General features: G+C 42.0%; 1 protein-coding gene across 1 annotated transcript in view; it reads right to left on the bottom strand.

Annotated features, from left to right (window-relative positions):
- Positions 1-5,435, bottom strand: part of LOC122557867 (uncharacterized) — a 106,111-nt gene extending 100,676 nt beyond the window's left edge. Inside the window, exons 1-2 of the mRNA XM_043706012.2 lie at positions 5,336-5,435; positions 3,615-4,247 (exon numbers count right to left, since the gene is read on the bottom strand). Of these exons, the coding sequence (XP_043561947.2) occupies positions 3,615-4,139 (525 nt within the window). The 5' untranslated portion in view covers positions 4,140-4,247; positions 5,336-5,435. The remainder of the gene's footprint in view (positions 1-3,614; positions 4,248-5,335) is intronic.
- Between the last annotated feature and the right edge of the window lie 13,187 nt (positions 5,436-18,622).

Here is an 18,622-nt window from a genome sequence, read left to right as displayed (position 1 = left end):
AACAAAAAATAATCCCTCGGAAGAAGTAACATACTAAGGGGAGTATGAGGCAAGCATGGCTGACAAGGGAAGTCACAGAGAGCACAATGTGATGAAGATGAGTGAGAAGTCAGATTGGGAAGCCTTTAAAAACCAGCAGAGGACAACTAAAAAAGCAATAAGTGGGAAGCAGGTGAACAATGAGGGTAAGCTAACTAATAACATAAAAGAACAGTGCAAGTTTTTTTAGATATATAAAGGCAAAAATAAATATTGGACTGCTGGAAAATAAGACTGGGAAATAGTAATGATCATAAAAGAAATGATAGAGGAACTGAATAGGTACTTTGCATCAGTCTTCATGGTGGAAAACACCAGTAGCATATCAGAACCTCAAGAGAGTCAGGGGCAGAGGGGAGTGTAGTGGTCATCACTGAGGAGAAGGTGCTAGGGAAGCTGAAAGGTCTGAAGGTGTATGAACCATCTGGCCAGGATGAACTACACTCCAGAGTTCTGAAGGAGATGGCTGAGGTGATTGTAGAGGCATCAGTGGTGATCTTTTTCAAGAATCACTGGAGTCAGGAAGGGTTTCAGGTACTGGAAAATAGCTAATTCTTAAGCTGTCTTTTTGAACTGCTGTAGTACACATGGTGTAGGTTGACCCACAATGCCCTTACAAAGGGAATTCCAGGATTTTGGCCCAGAGACAGTGAAGGAATGGTGATCTATTTTCAGAGCAGGATGGTGAGTAGTTTGGAAGGGAACTTGCTGGTGGTGTTCTTGGCAGCTCTTGTCCTTTTAGATGGAAGTGGTCATGGGTTTGGAAGGTGCTGTCTAAGAATCTTTAGTGAAATTTTGCAATGCATCTTGTAAGGAATACAATATTTTTACCGAGCATCAGTGTGGAGGGAGTGGATGCTTGTAGTTGCAAATCAAGAGGGCTGCTTTGTCTTGGATGGTGTCAAGCTTGTTGAGTGTTGTTGGCAAGTGGGGAGTATTCCATCACACTCTTGAATTGTGCCTTGTAGATAGTGGCCAGGCTTTGGGAGTCGGGAGGTAGTTGCTCATCACAGTACTCCAAGCCTTTGACCTGCCCGTACAGCCTCTCTGTTTACGTGGCGAATCCAGTTGAGATTCTGGTCAATGGTAACCCCAAGGAAGTTGATAGTGAGAGATTCAGCAATGGTAAAACCATTGAATGTCAAGGGACAATCATTAGATTGACCATCTCCAATAAGAGATATTGTATGCTATTTATATGGCGCAAATGTTACTAGCCATGTGTCAGCCCAAGCCTGATACTGTCCAGATCCTGTTGTATTTGAACATGGACTGCTTCAGTATCTGAGGAGTTGCAAATGGTGCTGAACATTGTGCAATCATCAGTGAACATCCCCACTTCTCACGTCATGACTGAAGATCTGAAGATGGTTGGGCTTAGGACAATATGCTGAGGAACTCCTGCAGTGATATCCTGGAGCTGAGATGACTGACCTCCAATAATCACAACCATCTTCCTATTTTCCAGGTATGACTCTAACCAATGGAGAGTTTGTCCCCAACATCCATTGATTCCATTTTTGACGGGGCTCCTTGATGCCACACTCAGTCAAATGCAGCCTTGATGTCAAAGGGTTGTCACCCTCACGTCATTTCTGGAATTCAGCTCTTTTGTCCATGTTTAAACCAAGGCTGTAATGAGGTCAGGAGCTGAGTGGCCCTGATGGAACTCAAATTGGGTGTCACTGAGCAGGTTATTCCTGAACAGGTGCTCCTTGATAGCAAATGACACAAAAAAAAATGTGGAGGAACAGGTAGTGTTGAGGAAGTGGAGGGGCATGCAGACAGAGATGGAAAGGCTTGGTAGAGGGATCAAAGGAGTGCCAGACAGAATACAATGTGGGAAAGTGTGAGGTTATTTTCGTAGGAAGAATGGAGGCATAGACTATTTTCTAAATTTGAAAAGGCTTGAAAACTCTGACGCACAAAACAACTTATGGGTCCTAGTTCAGGCCTCTCTTTTAATATGCAGATTCAGCTGGTAGCTAGGAAGGCAAATATAATGTTAGTATTCATTTCAAGAAAATACAAGAGCAGAGATGTACTGTTGAGGCTATACTATGCTCTGGTCAGAACCCATTGGAGGTTGAGGATTCTGAGCCTGTTCTCGGAGTTTAGAAGGATGAGGGGATTAAACCCATTGAAATTTACAGAATAGTGAAAAGTCAGGATACAGTGGATGTGGAGAAGATGTTTTAACTACTAAGTGAGATTAGGACCCAATGTACATCCTCCGAGTGAAAGGTGGACCTTTTCCAACAGAGTTGAGGAGAAATAGGGGCAGCACAGTGCCTCCGTGGTTAGCACTGCTGTCTCACAGCACCAGGGACCTGGGTTTGATTCCAACATCGGTTTCCTCCGGGTGCTCGGGATTCTTTCTACCATCCAAAGATGTGCAGGTCAGGTAAACTGGCCATGCTAAATTGCCCATAGTGTTAGGTGCATTAGTTAGGGTAAATATAAGGTAGGTGGATTACTCTTCGGAGGGTCAATGTGGACTTGTTGGGCCAAAGGGCCTGTTTCCATACTGTAGGGATTCTTACAGAATTTCTTCAGTCTGAGGGTGATGAATCTATAGAACTCATTGATACAGAAGGCTGTGAAGGCCACGTCATTTAGTATATTTAAGACAGAGATAGGTAGGTTCTAGACACGTAAGGGGACCAAGGGTTACAGGGAGAAGGCAGGAGAATGGGGTTGAGAAATACATCAATTGTGATCAAATGGCAGAGCAGACTTGATGGGCCAAGTCGCCTAATTCTTTATTTTAGACTCCTTTATCTTATTGTCATATGCTGAATGGGCCACTCATTCTCCTGCACTCCACCTCTTCTCATTGTTGAGCTCTCATAAACATTTTGCAGAATCTATATTTCCATGTCTTTGTGCCGCATTCAAATATGGACATGAAATGCCTGGGGCCCTGCCTCACCACTGAAAATGCAGTAGTATTTTTAGCTGTCAGTCTACTACAACTCATAGCCCATTATAAATCCTGAAACTACAGTATTTTCATATGAGGATGGGACCCACCTGTGAAATTACTGAGGCATTACTTCAGCAGGGGAGCAGTTATTGTGTTGTAGTTCAGCATTAATGATCCTACTTATTATGCTTGACAAAGATAAGCAAAAATTTCTCAGCATTTAAGCAATTTAAATTGCTGCTTTCTCAGCAGAAATCAATTGCTCTGCAGGGAAGCTATCATTTTAAACAATTGTCGGTCACTTTGACAGGATCTTGATGCTCATGCTTATATCATGTATTGAAGTAGTGAATGAGGTAGACCTGGCTGGGTTTCCTTTAGATGATGCCATCTCACTGAATATGACCAATGCTGTGATGTTTGCACAGAGATGAGAAGCATTAAAGGTAGTATTTAGTATTTGTAAAGTTAAGGGCAAAGTTCAGGAGAAAGAAGTTCCTGCCCAATTTCCAGCCCAACTCAAAAACTGCTCCAAACTCTTCCCTCATTGTTCTCCCAAATCTGGATTCTAAACCTAAAGATTTTTGTCCCCTTCCTGCCTCTTGAACAAGAGTGCTAGCTTTCATATATTGTGAGGATAATTTCCTACCGGTATCTTTCTCATCTGATGAGGAAGACCATGGTCCTGAATCCAGTTACCCACTGGAGCTAATGGCATGATGGAAGTATTTCCATGGTCCCCTGTGAATGAAGACAGGAGGTGAACATAGTGAGAATGAAGCTGTGAATGGGGTTGAAGGGAAGATGATTGTGAAAAATGACACAATTCCTGTTCTTCATCCAGTATTTCATCTTCTAGACCACCTTCTTCTGACTCCTGTGACTCAGTGCAAGCATCATCCAAATGTTGCCCTGACTTCGAACTGTCTACTTTCTCTCTCTTGGTCACAGGTTGAAGCACCATTTGTACCTCATTTCTGAAATTCTGCTGTCCACAAGTGATCTCCATTGCTTCCATATCTGTCAGATCTACTGTGTCCGAAGTAAATTGAGTGTCCTGGCTAGAGAGTGCATCAAAGGCCTGAGAGTTTTGACTGCTGCTAAGTAATACCAAATCTGGCAACTGTATTTCCTCAGGGCCACGTTCGGTGCCTTCAGCTCCAATGCTAGTCATTTCTGACACCTTCCCACAGTCGATTTGATCTCGATGTCTTCAGTGTTATTCTTCCATCTCATAAGTGGATGCTAAATTCGTTTTATGGATTTCATATGCCAATTTATCCTGAAGAGAATGTAAAATATATTTATTTTATAATTTCAAATAAAACGTTAAAATCCTAAAACAATAATATTTTTTGTTTATTTTGAAAAGTGTGAGATTCTGCTTCTCTATTTCAGCCAGATACTAACAATACGAGCGGCTGAAATAGCAAAAGTCTTTTTAAACCCTAGTCTACACTTATCGGCTTCGCTGAGTCTTTACTGTACTCAAAAGTATTTAAGGATCAGTGCTCTGGATAGTCCTTAAGGTAGGAAAACAAACCCGTACAGCGATCGTCCAGTTTCCTATCTGATCGTGCTCATCAAATAACTCATCAAATATTGTAAGGTATGACTTATCAATTATCTCCGCGGTGAATGTTGGCTGTGCACAGCAGGATTTTTGTTTGTGGGATGGTTGGGGGGGGGGGGGGAATAGAAGCTAAAGGTGATCAGATCGATTTAGATGTTAAATTTTTAAGACATTTGAAACCCCCATCTTGCTGGCAGCACTCGACATGAACCCCAGAAAATGAAGGAGGCTTCACCATCTCCATCAGAGAAACTTAAAAATCACACGACACTAGGTTATAGTCCAACAGGTTTAATTGGAAGCACACTAACTTTCAATTAAACCTGTTGGACTATAACCTGGCGTTGTGTGATTTTTAACCTTGTACACCCCAGTCCAACACCGGCACCTCCAAATCTTCAGAGAAAAGTTTACCCACCCCTCCAGCTAGGCAGTACAGGATAACGAAAGAACTGCAGGTGGTGAATATCAGAAACAAAACAAAAACAGGAATTGCTGGAAAAGCTCAGCAGGCCCTGGCAGCATCCGTGGAGAGAAATCCAAGAGCTAACGTTTCGGGTCTCTGTCAACCCCCGGCCCCCGAGCTGAACAAACAGCCGGAGGGGGTGGCTTCGGGCGGGCCTCGACAAACGGGACGGAAAGTACTTGACTCTTGAAAATTAGAAACGCTGACCCTGCTTGACATACCCCGTGAATCCCATATTAGGGAAAACTTGGGACGCATCAAAGGGAAATTGAATATTTTGGAGATTTAACAACACATAAGTTGCCACTCAGTCGAACAAAATCGATTGTACCTCAACAAACTAGTTCAATTTGGGGCAGATTCATTGATTTCATTCACAGTGCAGCCAGATAATTAAACAGAATGCCGCCCAGTGACAGGCTGAGAAATTCACCAACGCCCACCAGCCCAAACCAGCTCCGGTCAGTTTCACTCAGCCCCGATATTGACCAAAAACAACGGGGGCGTTGGCGCTCGTGGACTGCCCCGCCCCTTTCCGCGCCCTCTGGCCCCGCCCCGAGGCTTGCACACCCGCCCCCCCCCAGACCCAACCTCTAACCCCGCCCCCAGGCCCACATTCAACCCCGCCCCCAGACCCCCAGCCACGTTCCCAGATCAAGCACCCACTCCACCCAGAGTCAAGACCCACCCTCCAGCCCCACCCCCAGACCCTCCACCCCACCCCTAAATTGGCAGCCAGTCCAGCCCTACCTCCAGGCTCTGCCCCAGACCTGGACGCACAACCCAGACCATACAGATCCACCTCTAGCTCCAACCCCCAAACCCTCCAGTACCACCCACAAACCCTCCATGCCCACCTTCAGTCCCACCACTAAACCCTCCAGTGCAGGCCTCATTCCCGATGAAGGGCTTTTGCCCAAAACGTTGATTTTGCTACTCCTCAGATGCTGTCTAACCTGCTGTGCTTTTCTAGCACCACCCTAATCTAGACTCTGATCTCCAGCACCTGCAGTCTCACTTTCACCTCCAGTTCCACACTAGCCCCAACCAAAACCCTCCAGTCCCACCTTCAGTCCCACCTCCAGCCCCACCCCAAAACCCTCCAGTCCCACCTCCAGCCCACCCCTAAACTCTCCAGTCCTACCTCCAGCCTTATCCTCCCACCCCGACCTCTAGACCCACCTCCAAACCCATCCCAGACCCTAATGTCTTGCCCCTCTCTCCCACCCCAACCCAAACCCCTGCAGGGAGGAGCATATGAGGACTGCAGATGCTGGAGATCAGAGTTGAGTGTGTGGTGCTGGAAAAGCACAGCAGGTCAGGCAGCATCCGAGGAGCAGGAGAATTGACTTATCGGGCATAAGCTATTTAGCACTTTCTGGATGAAAAGATAGTGTTTTTCCAGCACCACACTCTTGACTCCAAACTCCTGTAGCTCCACCCTCTCCATGGTGACCCGCCCTCAGCTCCTCCATTGCTACCCCAGTCACTACCACACCACCCCTCTCTCCCACCTCAACTCATCCATGGTGAACTGCTCCTAGCTCCTCCTGCCCTGCCCCTCTTCATGATTCACCATCCCTCCATGGTACCCTCCTCCCTCCTTCCACACCCCTCTCCTGCTCCACCCTTCTCCATTGCCCCATGTCCATCTTGCTCTTGCAAGTTACCTCTCCCTCCAATTCCTCCCTTTTTTATAGCTCCGCCAATTCTCCCTGGTGTCCTACACTCTCCTCTCCTCTATAGCTTCTCCCTTCTGCCCCACCTTCTTTCTTCCTGTCTAAAGTTCTGCCTGTTTTGCTGGAGCTCCATACCCTTCCTCCTGTCCCTTCTCCAATCTCCCTACTTTGTGGTGAATCCCGAGTGGCCAAGGTGAAAATAGCTTCAACCCCTTGTACACCCCCATACTGCAAAGTAAAGCATGGATCTTTCCAATTAAATCTAGTCATAGAGATGTACAGCATGGAAACTGACCCTTGGGTCCTACTCGTCCAGGCCATCTAGATATCCTGAATTAATTTAATCCCATTTGCCAGCATTTGGCTCTAAACTCTTCCTATCCATATACAGATCCAGATGCATTTTAAATGGCAGCTCATTCCATACATGCACCACCCTCTGTTTAAATCTTTCCCCTCTTACCTCAAACCTATGCTCTCTAGTTTTGGCCTTCCCCACCCCGGGGATAAGACCTTGGCTGTTCATCCTATGCATGCCCCCCATGATTTTATAAACCTCTATAAGGTCATTCCTCAGCCTCTGACACTTCAGGGAAAATAGCTCCAGTCTATTTAGCCTCTCCCTATATCTCAAAGCTTCCAAACTTTGCAACACCCTTGTAAATCTTTTCAAGTTTCACAACATCTTTCCTATAGAAAAGACTAGAATTGCATGCAGTATTCCACAAGTGGCCTAACCAATGTCCTATACAGCCGCATCATGACCTCCCAACATCTATACTCAATGCATTAGCTAATAAAGGCAAGCATGCCAAATGCCTTCTTCAATATCCTATCTATCTGCGACTCCATTTTCAAGGAACTATGAATCTGCACTCCAAGGTGTCTTTCTTCAGCAACACTCCCCAGGACCTTACCATTAAGTATGCAAGTTCAGCCCTGATTTGCCTTTCAAAAATGCAGCACCTCACATTTATCTAAAAGTTCACCTGCCACTTCTTAGCCTATTGGCCCATCTGATCAAAGTCCTGTTGTAGTCTGAGGAAACCTTCTTCACTATCTACTACACCTCCAATTTTGGTGTCATCTTCAAACTTACTAACCATACCTCCTACATTCACTTCTAATCATTTATATAAATGACAAAAAGCAGTAAACCCAGCATCGATTTTTGTGGCACATCTGTGGTCACAGGCTTCCAGTCTGAAAGGCAACCCTCTACACCACCATCTGTCTTCTACATTCGAGCCAGTTCTGTATTCAAATGGCTAGTTCTCCCTGTATTCCATGTGCTCTAACCTTGCTAAACAGTCTCCTGTGAGGAACCTTGTTGAATGCCTTACTGAAGTCCATATAGATCACATCCATCGCCCTGCCCTCATCAATCCCCTTTGTTGCTTCTTCAAAAAACTCAATCAAGTTATGATTTGGAGGTGCTGGTGTTGAAGTGGGGCATACAAAGTTAAAAATCACACACACCATGTTATAGTCCAATAGGTTTATTTGGAAGCACTAGCTTTCGGAGCACTACTTCCCCTCAATCAAGATTGTGAGAGACAATTTTGTATGCACAAAGCCATGTTGACTATCCCTAATCAGTCCTTGCTTTTCCAAATAAATGTAAATCCTGTCCGTCAGGATCCACTCCAACAACTTACCACTGATGTCAGGCTCACTGGTCTACAGTTGTTGAGGCTTTCCTCACTTGATTATAAGATTTCTGCTTTGGTACCAAACATTTTTCTCCAGTTTTAATATGACTCCTCTTATTTTGCTATGTTCCATCAAGAAGAAAGCTTATCCAAACAGTTTTCCTCTGAACCGTGTTAATATGCACCATAATTTACATATAAAGAGGCAAGAGAAATGAGATTCTCACAAGATTGTCTGCTAACTGTTAAATCAGACACCCTCTGCAGTGGTTTTGTTAACCAGTGAATGGCTCACTGACTGGTGAGGTGATTAAAAGCTCAGAATACATTACATTATTAAAACTGTTTTCTACTGGATCAGGAAGGTCATTTACTCCATGCTAATCAATTTGTTGTAAAGACCGTGTCCTATAATTGGGCCTTCTCATCCTGGACTAAAATGTTTGAATCCCAGGGACTTACAAGGAAATCTGCATGGTTTGAAAGTTAGGAATTTGATTGCTATTGTGAATCCCATTTGTGTTGCAGTCGGTTCGAATGATGTGCAGATGAACTGGAGCCGTGGAGTTATTAAAAAGTGAAGCAGATTTGTGTGAACTCATTGCCAGTTATCGATCACAAAGGATCTCTGCCTGCCAGTAACTACATGATTGGTTGTTAAACAGCTGAACAGCTTGGGCTGTGACTTAGACAGAGAACTTAGTTAGGCAAGGAGGGGGAATCCCTATGTCTACATGAGCCAAAAAAAATTCTCAGTTTTGTGTAATAAGCTGTCCTAAGTCAGAAGTAAACAGACTTACCTTTTTTTTAGTAGATGTTGTAAGTTGTGACTTTGTATTAAATAAATCAGAAAGCTTTTGTAAATGAACAACCACCCCATGTCTCTTGTGAACCAATGGAAGCATTCAGAAAAAAACAAGGTCAAGAAGAAACCTTCAAATCAGGAAGAAGTAAACCAACAGACCTTGGGATTACGGCCTGGGGAGTTGTTTTTCCATTTTTGCCCTCTGCCCACAAGCATTTTTCCTCCTGTTTGTGTGTAAAAGTGCATTTATGAGCAATTCAGAGTTTAATTTGTAGAGTAACTGGTTATAATTGTTCACCTGGAGCTAGGATCTAGTTACCTGTAATAAATAGCTGTTGTTAGGTACAGCCTTTGGCTTTCTATAAACCTGAGTCAGAAGACCAGGTAGAGTCATAGAGATGTACAGCATGGAAACAGACCCTTCGGTCCAACTCATCCATGCTGACCAGATATCCCAACCCAATGTAGTCCCACCTGCCAGCACCTGGCCCATATCCCTCCAAACCCTTCCTATTCATATACCCATTCAGATGCTTTTTAAATGTTGCAATTGTACCAGACTCCACCACTTCCTCTGGCAGCTCATTCCATACAAGTACCACCCTCTGAGTGAAAAAGTTGCCCCTTAGGTCTCTTTTATATCTTTCCCCTCTCACCCTAAACCTATGCCTTCTAGTTCTGGACTCCCCCACCCAGGGAAAATACTTTGTCTATCTATCCTATCCATGCCCCTCATAATTTTGTAAACCTCTATAAGGTCACTACTCAGTCTCTGATGCTCCAGGGAAAACAGGCCCAGCCTATTCAACCTCCCCCATAGCTCAAATCCTCCAACCCTAGTTCAGTAATTTTGTACATTTCTTTTAAAAACTGTTACTTTTATGATGTCTATGGGAAAGCATAGCTTGCCTTCTTAAATGTTATCTTAGTGAGTCACAATACCATGACCTTACAAATGAGTAGAACTAATTCTGAAATAATGCCACTGATAGTCACTGCAACCACAAATTCTGTAAGGAAGCCCATTTCAATTTTTCAAGTATTTCTGTGTGAGTAAGTTCAAAATGTTTATTCTAAATTTACCCTTTACTAGTTTGAATCTGTGTTCCCATGTATGACCACCATTGAACAATACTAGTGTAATGTTTTACACTATTTTGTTGAACTCAGATCAATTTTCAGATGGCTCCTTTCAGCAATGTAAAGCCCGGGTTTCTCTATTCTTACCTGGTACTCAGACCGATGACTTCAAGATTCAGCATCATAACTCTCAGTGCATAATCTTTATTGACATTTTAAGAATGATCAAATCTTGTAGTATGGAAGCAGGCCACCTGGCCCATCTAGTCTGCACTGACCCTCCAAAGAGCTTTCCCATCCAGAAACCACCCCCGCACCACCACCCCCACCCCCCCCCCCCCCCAACCCCAACCCAGTAACTTTACAATTCCCATGGCTAATCCACCTAGCCCGCACATCTTTGAACTATGGGAGGTAACCAGAGTACCCAGAAGAAGTTTATGCAGAGATGGGGAAAATGTGTAACCTCCACACAGTCAGTTGCCTGAGACTGAAATTGAACCTGAGTCCCTGGTGCTGTGAGGCAGCAGTGCTAACTGTTGAGCCACCGCACCACTGCTTGTTTTCTTTTGTCCTTGGAAATTACAGCCGGATGCAACACCCAAGATGTAGTCATGCCTGAGTCCTTGCATTATGATTTCCAATATCTCTGACTTTTCTATTACTTCTTTGGCCATGTAGTTCGGCATTCTATTAACTAAATTGAATTTGGTTTTAAGGATGTTGTCTGACCCGCTGTGACCTCCTTCAAATGCTGCGTCCATTAAATTTCTTTGAACTCAATTTTTGGTTAAACCAGTGAAATTCATGTGACCCTTTTTTTCTTCCTACATACAGTCTTTTATTTTTGCAGTTGCGAGCATTTAATTCTTTCTGTCATTGCTCATTCCACGCATTTTTGTTTCATGTCTTTTGTAATTTTTGGTTAGTTCCTTTGATTTCACTGCCCCTTCTAACATAGTGTCATCTGCACATTTGACCGTCCTGAATGAGGATAAATTGCAAGAAATATATAGAGACCCTTTTTTAAACAAATAGCTACAATATTTAAAAAGGAAGACAGTTGCTAAAGTAAACATTGGACCGTTTAGAAGATGAGACTGGTGCTCGCACACTTGCTGATTTTTTTTTCATTTTTTTGAATTTCTATTCTTTTTATCAATTTTGGATTGGAGATTTGAACTGGGAATTGTGAGCTGGAAATGATGTGTGGGCTTTGGAACAGCTTATGGTAAAAGGAAAAGACTAAACTAATTTTATTTCTTTGAGGCCAGTCCTGGAGGCCAATTGCAGGCTGATTTCTTTATTAAAAGTGTTCCAACCAATACAGTGATCCCAGGAAGAGTATCAACAGATAGTAAAGTTACATACTAATGAGATGAGTACCTGGGAACTGGTTCAGGCATGTCTGGAAGAGACTATATGTTCAAGAAGATGGCAGTTGTTGAATGGTAATTGAGTCTTGTGAATAAATTATTAGTCCCAGGCCAGAAACAGATCTGAAGTTGTGTTTTGAACTATGTTCTCTAGGTATACTAGCTTGGCTACTGATATGAAAACATAAAGATTTTCAAGATCCTTGCCTAATCTGTTACACTCTGCCCACAGAGTAGAAAGCTGCATTAGAATTATTATCATCTATACATGAGTGAACTGAGATGACCTTAATGAGAGGTTCCAGAAACTTCACTAAAGAGTCCATATTTATACTTATGAAGCAATGCATTATGAAAGCCATTTAAGTAATCTGGCCAGTTTGTTCTTTCTATTTATCCATTAACTTTGTTTGTGTCCGTCCTTTGTATGAGTGGGGTCTGAAAACAAAAACATTTCAGGTTTAAAGCACAGACATTAATCAGCATACCTTGGTTAATATTTCCTTTGCCAAAGGTATTGTATATTTAATAAATAGTTGTTTGTTTTTATTGAGATTCAAAACTGGTGTCTGGAATTGATTATTCACAAAGTTTGGGAATGATTATTCAAAAGTCTGGTTGGGAACGATTGGAGTAATTATTGAGGGTCTTCTATGGCTTAATTTTATTGTGTTGCAAATACAGAGGTAGCAAAGCTAATTTAATTTGGCTGGCTGTCTTCAGGCTGTAATATTGGGAAACTTAATAATGGCAAAATTATAGCAGAGATTTGAAGAAGTATTTTCAGGGGATACTCAGAAGGCATCCCATGAGTAGCTTTTTGAACTAAAAAGTCAAAAGGTTAAAGGAACTTAAAACTACCTCTATTATTCGATAAAAAATAATGGAACTAAAGTCTGGATTGTCTCCTAGACCTGAAGGCTTCTATCCTGGGATCTTAAATAAGTCTCTGTAAAGATAATGAATGCATTGAATGTAACCTTCCAAAATTCTCGAGATTCACAAAAGGCCCCAGCAGATTGAAAAACTGCAAGAAATTAGGATGTCAGAGAGCAGAAAATCATAGGCCAGTTAGTATAATATTAAAAATCTTGGAATCCATTATTAAGGAAGTAGTACCAGGCTGTTTTTTGCAAATAATGACATGATTTTGAGAATGCAAAATCACATTTGAAAAATTTATTGAGTTCTTCAGAGACTTAATAGGCAGGGTAGGTGAAGGGAAACCATTAGATGGTGTATTTGGATTTCCAAAAGGCATTCAGTAAGGATACCATACAAAACGTTAATACACAAGAGAAAAGCTTGTGGTAATTTATTATCATGGATAGAGAAATGGATAACTAATAGGGAATAGAATGAAGCGTATTATTGGCTAACTGATACAAGAAGAGTGCCACAGGGATTATTGTTGCAGCCTCAACGTCAACTGCCCTGACTTCAAGGCATTACTTGACTGAGTGTCGCATCAACTAGACCCAGGAAAACTAAAGTCAATAGGAACCAGGGCAAAGTTCTCCACTGGCTGAAATCATAACTAGCTTAAAATAAGGAAGACCTAGACAACATTTGGGCTTGGTCTGGTAAGTGGCAAGTAAAATTTATGCCATACAAATGCCAGGCAATGATAACCTCCAACAAGAGACCATCCAATTCTTGCCCCTTGATGGCTCATGACATTATCATCAGTGAATCCTTCACTATCAACATTGTGGTGGTTCAATTAGCTGAGAGCTGAACCATATTAGCCTTATTGATACAGAGGCTAGGAATTTTGCAGCAAGTAGCACATCCCTTGACTCCCCAAAACATTTCCACTATCTATAAGGACAAGCCAAAAGTGTGATCAACTATTCTCTACTTATCTGGATGAGTGCAGCTCCAATTATGCTCAAGAGGCTGGGCATGATCCAAGACAAAGAAATTGTTTGATTGACATCCCATTTACCACTTTAAACATGCACTCCCTCTGTGACCATCCATAAGATGCAATGCAAAACCTCACAGAAGCCCTTTGATAGTAATTTCCAAATTCCCAAGGCAGCAAATGCATGATAACGCCAGCATCTGCAAATTCACCTTCAAGTCATAGCCTGTCATGGAAGTATATCACCATTCTTTTACTGTCACTGGTTTAGAATCCTGGAATCTCTCATGTGATGAATGCTTTTCATTAATTTTGAAGGGTTTGCATTTCAATTTAGTAATGTATTTCTCTGGGTTTAAAACAATATGTGTTAGAGAGCAGATGACTAAAGGTCTCCCGAGGGGGTGATCAATGGAAGTTTGTTCATATTGTGGGGTTTTTACGATAGGAGAGAAATAAAACATTAAAATGCATTAGCTTGCTTTTGGGTTTAGAATAATCAGGGATTGATTCTAGCTTTGAAACCTCCATAACGGGCAAGTTTCTATTTGCTTCAAAGGTCACTCGATCAATGTTTGCTGTAATTATTCTTATTGCTGCGTGCTCCCGAGAGGAGGTTGAGCAATTCATCAACTTCACCAACTCATTCCACCCTGACCTTAAATTTACCTAGACCATCTCTGATATCTCCCTCCCCTTCCTGGACCTCTCCATCTCCATTAGTGACGACCGACTTGACACTGACATTTTTTAAAAACCCACCGACTCCCACAGCTACCTGGATTACACCTCTTCCCACCCTATCTCTTGCAAAAATGCCATCCCATATTCCCAATTCCTCCGCCTCCGCCGTATCTGCTCCCAGGAGGACCAGTTCCACCACAGAACACACCAGATGGCCTCCTTCTTTATAGACCGCAATTTCCCTTCCCACGTGGTTAAAGATGCCCTCCAACGCATCTCGTCCACATCCCGCACCTCCGCCCTCAGACCCCACCCCTCCAACCGTAACAAGGACAGAACGCCCCTGGTGCTCACCTTCCACCCTACAAACCTTTGCATAAACCAAATCATCCGCCGCCATTTCGGCCACCTCCAAAAAGACCCCACCACCAGGGATATATTTCCCTCCCCACCCCTTTCCGCCTTCCGCAAAGACCATTCCCTCCGTGACTACCTGGTCAGGTCCACGCCCCCCTACGACCCACCCTCCCATCCTGGCACTTTCCCCTGCCACCGCAGGAACTGTAAAACCTGTGCCCACACCTCCTCCCTCACCTCTAAGGCCCTAAAGGAGCCTTCCATATCCATCAAAATTTTACCTGCACATCCATTAATATCATTTATTGTATCCTTGCTCCCGATGCGGTCTCCTCTACATTGGGGAGACTGGGCGCCTCCTAGCAGAGCGCTTTAGGGAACATCTCTAAGACACCCGCACCAATCAACCAAACCGCCCCGTGGCCCAACATTTCAACTCCCCCTCCCACTCTGCCAAAGACATGGAGGTCCTGGGCCTCATTCACCGCCGTTCCCTCACCACCAGACGCCTGGAGGAAGAATGCCTCATCTTCCGCCTCGGAATACTTCAACCCCAGGGCATCAATGTGGACTTCAACAGCTTCCTCATTTCCCCTTCCCCCACCTCATCCTAGTTTCAAACTTCCAGTCCCCTTGACTTGTCCGGATTTGTCCGATCTGCCTAGCTCCTTTTCCACCTATCCACTCCACCCTCTCCTCCCTGACCTATCACCTTCATCTCCTCCCCCACTCACCCATTGTACTCTATGCTACTCTCTCCCCACTCCCACCCTCCCCTAGCTTATCTCTCCATGCTTCAGGCTCTCTGCCTTTATTCCTGATGAAGGGCTTTTGCCCGAAACGTCGATTTTGCTGAAGCTCCTCAGATGCTGCCTGAACTGCTGTGCTCTTCCAGCACCATTGATCCAGAATCTGGTTTCCAGCATCTGCAGTCATTGTTTTTACCTAGCACCTTTTGGAAGCCTAAGCTATTCATTGGGATACAGATTGAGGTACACAGAGGTTCCCACCAGCCTGGAGGGAACATTGGACCTGACTGAATGTAAATGTAAGAATAGTTTCTCCTAAAAAAAAGTTTGTTCAGAGCAATTAAGCAAATAGTTACTCAGTGTAAGAATCTCAGTTGTGTGGGTCAAAGGCTTCAGAGCTCACAGGTCTAGATCTGGGAAGATGCAGTTAAACCAACCTAGACATTTGACAGGAAATAAAAATTCAGCTGAATTTTTATTAACATTAGATGGTGATGCTGGGGAGTGGACAGAATCTTGTTTTTCTAGATGTTTGAACTTCTAAAATCTGTGCTATTTGTAGATTTATGTTTATTATGTTTATTTTTCTTTATTGTTAAATCTAAATCTGCAGCCTGGAGTGCTTCTATCTCAGTGAAAGATTATCATATTAAATTAGAAATAAAAATCTATCAAACCAGATTTAATTCCTAGATCTGCCTCATCCAACAACAACATCAACTATGATTGTAATGCCCAGCACTGTGGGTATACCTACCCTACTTTGGATACAGCAGTTCAAGTGGATGACTCATCATCTAAGGCAATTGGGGATAAGCAATAAACGCATGTCTATCCAGTGATGCCCACATGAAAAATTATGATCTATATTAATGACTTGTGGGTCAAATTTGCTGATGATACAATACTATGTAGGAAAGTAAGTCGTAAAGAGTTTGCACTGGGATAATGAGGTGTGTGGGCAGAAAACTTGTAAAAATGTGAATATAATGACCCTTTAGATCCAAAAACAGTTAATATGTCTGATTTGACTCTCTTATGGAAAAGAAACCAATGCCTGAGATAATCAATAATCAAGAAAACAAAACCTTATTCATTATAACAATCGTAACTTTTAATAAGTGGAAAAATAAAGTATTAATTACTAATTTGTGGATTTAAACAATACCATCTCAAAATCCAAACACGCTCATATTAATTCATAAATAAGATAGGCAGTCAAGTCCATTATGGAGGAATATTGTGGGTGGAAAAATAAAAGCAAAAAGGAACAAATTCTTCAATCAAGAGTCTAAGTCACTAGGATGGAATGAGAATGCCTTTCTCACAGTTCTTTTGATTTTTGGCGAAGATGTTACATTATTGTTGACCACAATTTTGCTCAATTCAATAGCTGGCTAGTGTATTTGGGTCTTGACTGGAATTAGAAGTTTTTCTTTGAAGAATCTTTCAACGACTTTTCTTTTCCACTCACAGAGAAACAGAGATCTGGATAGCTAGCAATCTTTTGGAGGTCTGAGTGCCACTTGCTTTCTTCTCTCAGTTCTGTAATAAACAGCTCCTTAAAACTAATCCAAAAGCCAATGCTGGGTAAATGTTTTTCAAACTAAAGGCAACTGGTTTCCGCTAGTCTGATAAAAGTTGCAAATCCAGCTTGTCCAAAAGTTACATGCACTTGTATATCTAATGAGTGAATGTTACATTATTCTACTTTTGCTTGGAGTAGTAAAGACAAATCTAATTTATACCCTGTAACACAGTCACTCAAATCTTTATCTTCCAGTTTATGTTTCAATATAAAATACAATAAAACATATGCAGTCCTTACATGCCTCTACACCCGGAGAGATAAAACACCATTTCTGAATATACTTCATTACCAGGTACACATGCATATATTCAACAAAACAAACACACTCACTCATTCTCACATACACTTTCTTGTCATCTGTTCTCAAATTTTCTACCAATTTCAGCATCATTACATTCTTGATAACATGTCTGCAATTACATTACCCTTTCCAGCAACACAACCAATTCTTATACTATTAGGTTATAATAACAAACTTCATCAAAATAATCTCGCATTTTAAAATTCCCCACAAAACCAAAGGAATTATAGTCAGATTGTATTGTTTCTCCGTGGTCCTGACTGACAAACTTTAAAGTGTTTAAGAGCCAGTAACAATATCAGAATCCCATTTTCCACCACAGTGTACGTCTTCTGGTTCAAGTTCTTAGAAACGTATCTGTATATAAGGTGTATCACTTATATATACTTTAATGTTATGTATTTTGGAGTTTGGATTTTGAAGTAGTGACATTTAGGTTTTGTCAATGTGCATGTGGGAGTTTAATGATTAACATGTACACATTCATGGGGCAATTGTTTTTAAAACGGTATCCTGGATTTGTAATGGGAGCTTTGTTTGCATTGGGACAGTTTCACTGGTGGACAAAATAAGTATTGAAGAGCATTACTTGCTTTCAGTTAGAAGAATAAGGGATTTCTTTGGTTAGGAGAAAAACCCATAGTTTGGAAAGCTTTTGATTTCAGTTTGCATAATTTCTGGTTTCATTTCTGGTATGAAATAGTTTCTCATGGAGAAAGGAGTTAATTATAGTATATTCTATAATTATGCTGTTTATTAAAAATGTGACTTTCAATTAGCTTTCTGGAGGAAAATCATGGTATTGTCAGGCCACAAGAATTTGAACAGCTGCTGTATCCCTTAATATGGTTATGCGTCTAGCTATATGAATTGAGAAAGAAAAAGGTACCTTTCCTTTTAATAAAATACTTGATATCTCCCATTTATGTTTTCACCCCTGTTGCCCTCACAGCAGTGCCTACCTTTGGTTTCATAGTTGTAGTTAAAGCGACAATTTGAGCCATTATATTTTCCTTTTGAGTTTCTCTCTTGGACTCACTTTTGCAGAACCTAGTAAGTCCTATGGGCTTCCCATTCAATTTTCAGCATTCTGATAAAAAGGTGTCCCACATTTTTACAATGGAAACACTGAGACCAAATTCCCTCACTTCCACCTTCTGCATCTTCCTTTCTGGTTTGAGGAGTAGATCTTAGTGCATTCCCAACTATATCTTCATTGCTCAGGCTACTTGCCTTCCATTTACACTCCCAATTAACCATTTTGGTTGATTGGGGCAAATGGAATAAAGGTTTAATTTTATGGAACAGTTCAACTATTTATGCTGCATGTCTCAGTAACAACACTGTAGGGTTCTAATTACTAAAGGTAGTTTTAAAATTCTTCTCAGAGAATGATTTCTTTGAGAGCTTCATATATGGCATTTATTCTTAATGCCAGTATCTACCAATGAAAATTGCTTTAACTTTTTAAAGTAAA

The sequence above is a fragment of the Chiloscyllium plagiosum genome, unplaced genomic scaffold (assembly GCF_037043375.1).
Source record: "Chiloscyllium plagiosum isolate Xiang-an unplaced genomic scaffold, Cpla_swu_hap1 HiC_scaffold_18, whole genome shotgun sequence".
NCBI lineage: Eukaryota > Metazoa > Chordata > Chondrichthyes > Orectolobiformes > Hemiscylliidae > Chiloscyllium > Chiloscyllium plagiosum.
The sequence above is the reverse complement of the archived record's forward strand: the minus strand, read 5'-3'. Positions and strand labels throughout refer to the sequence as shown.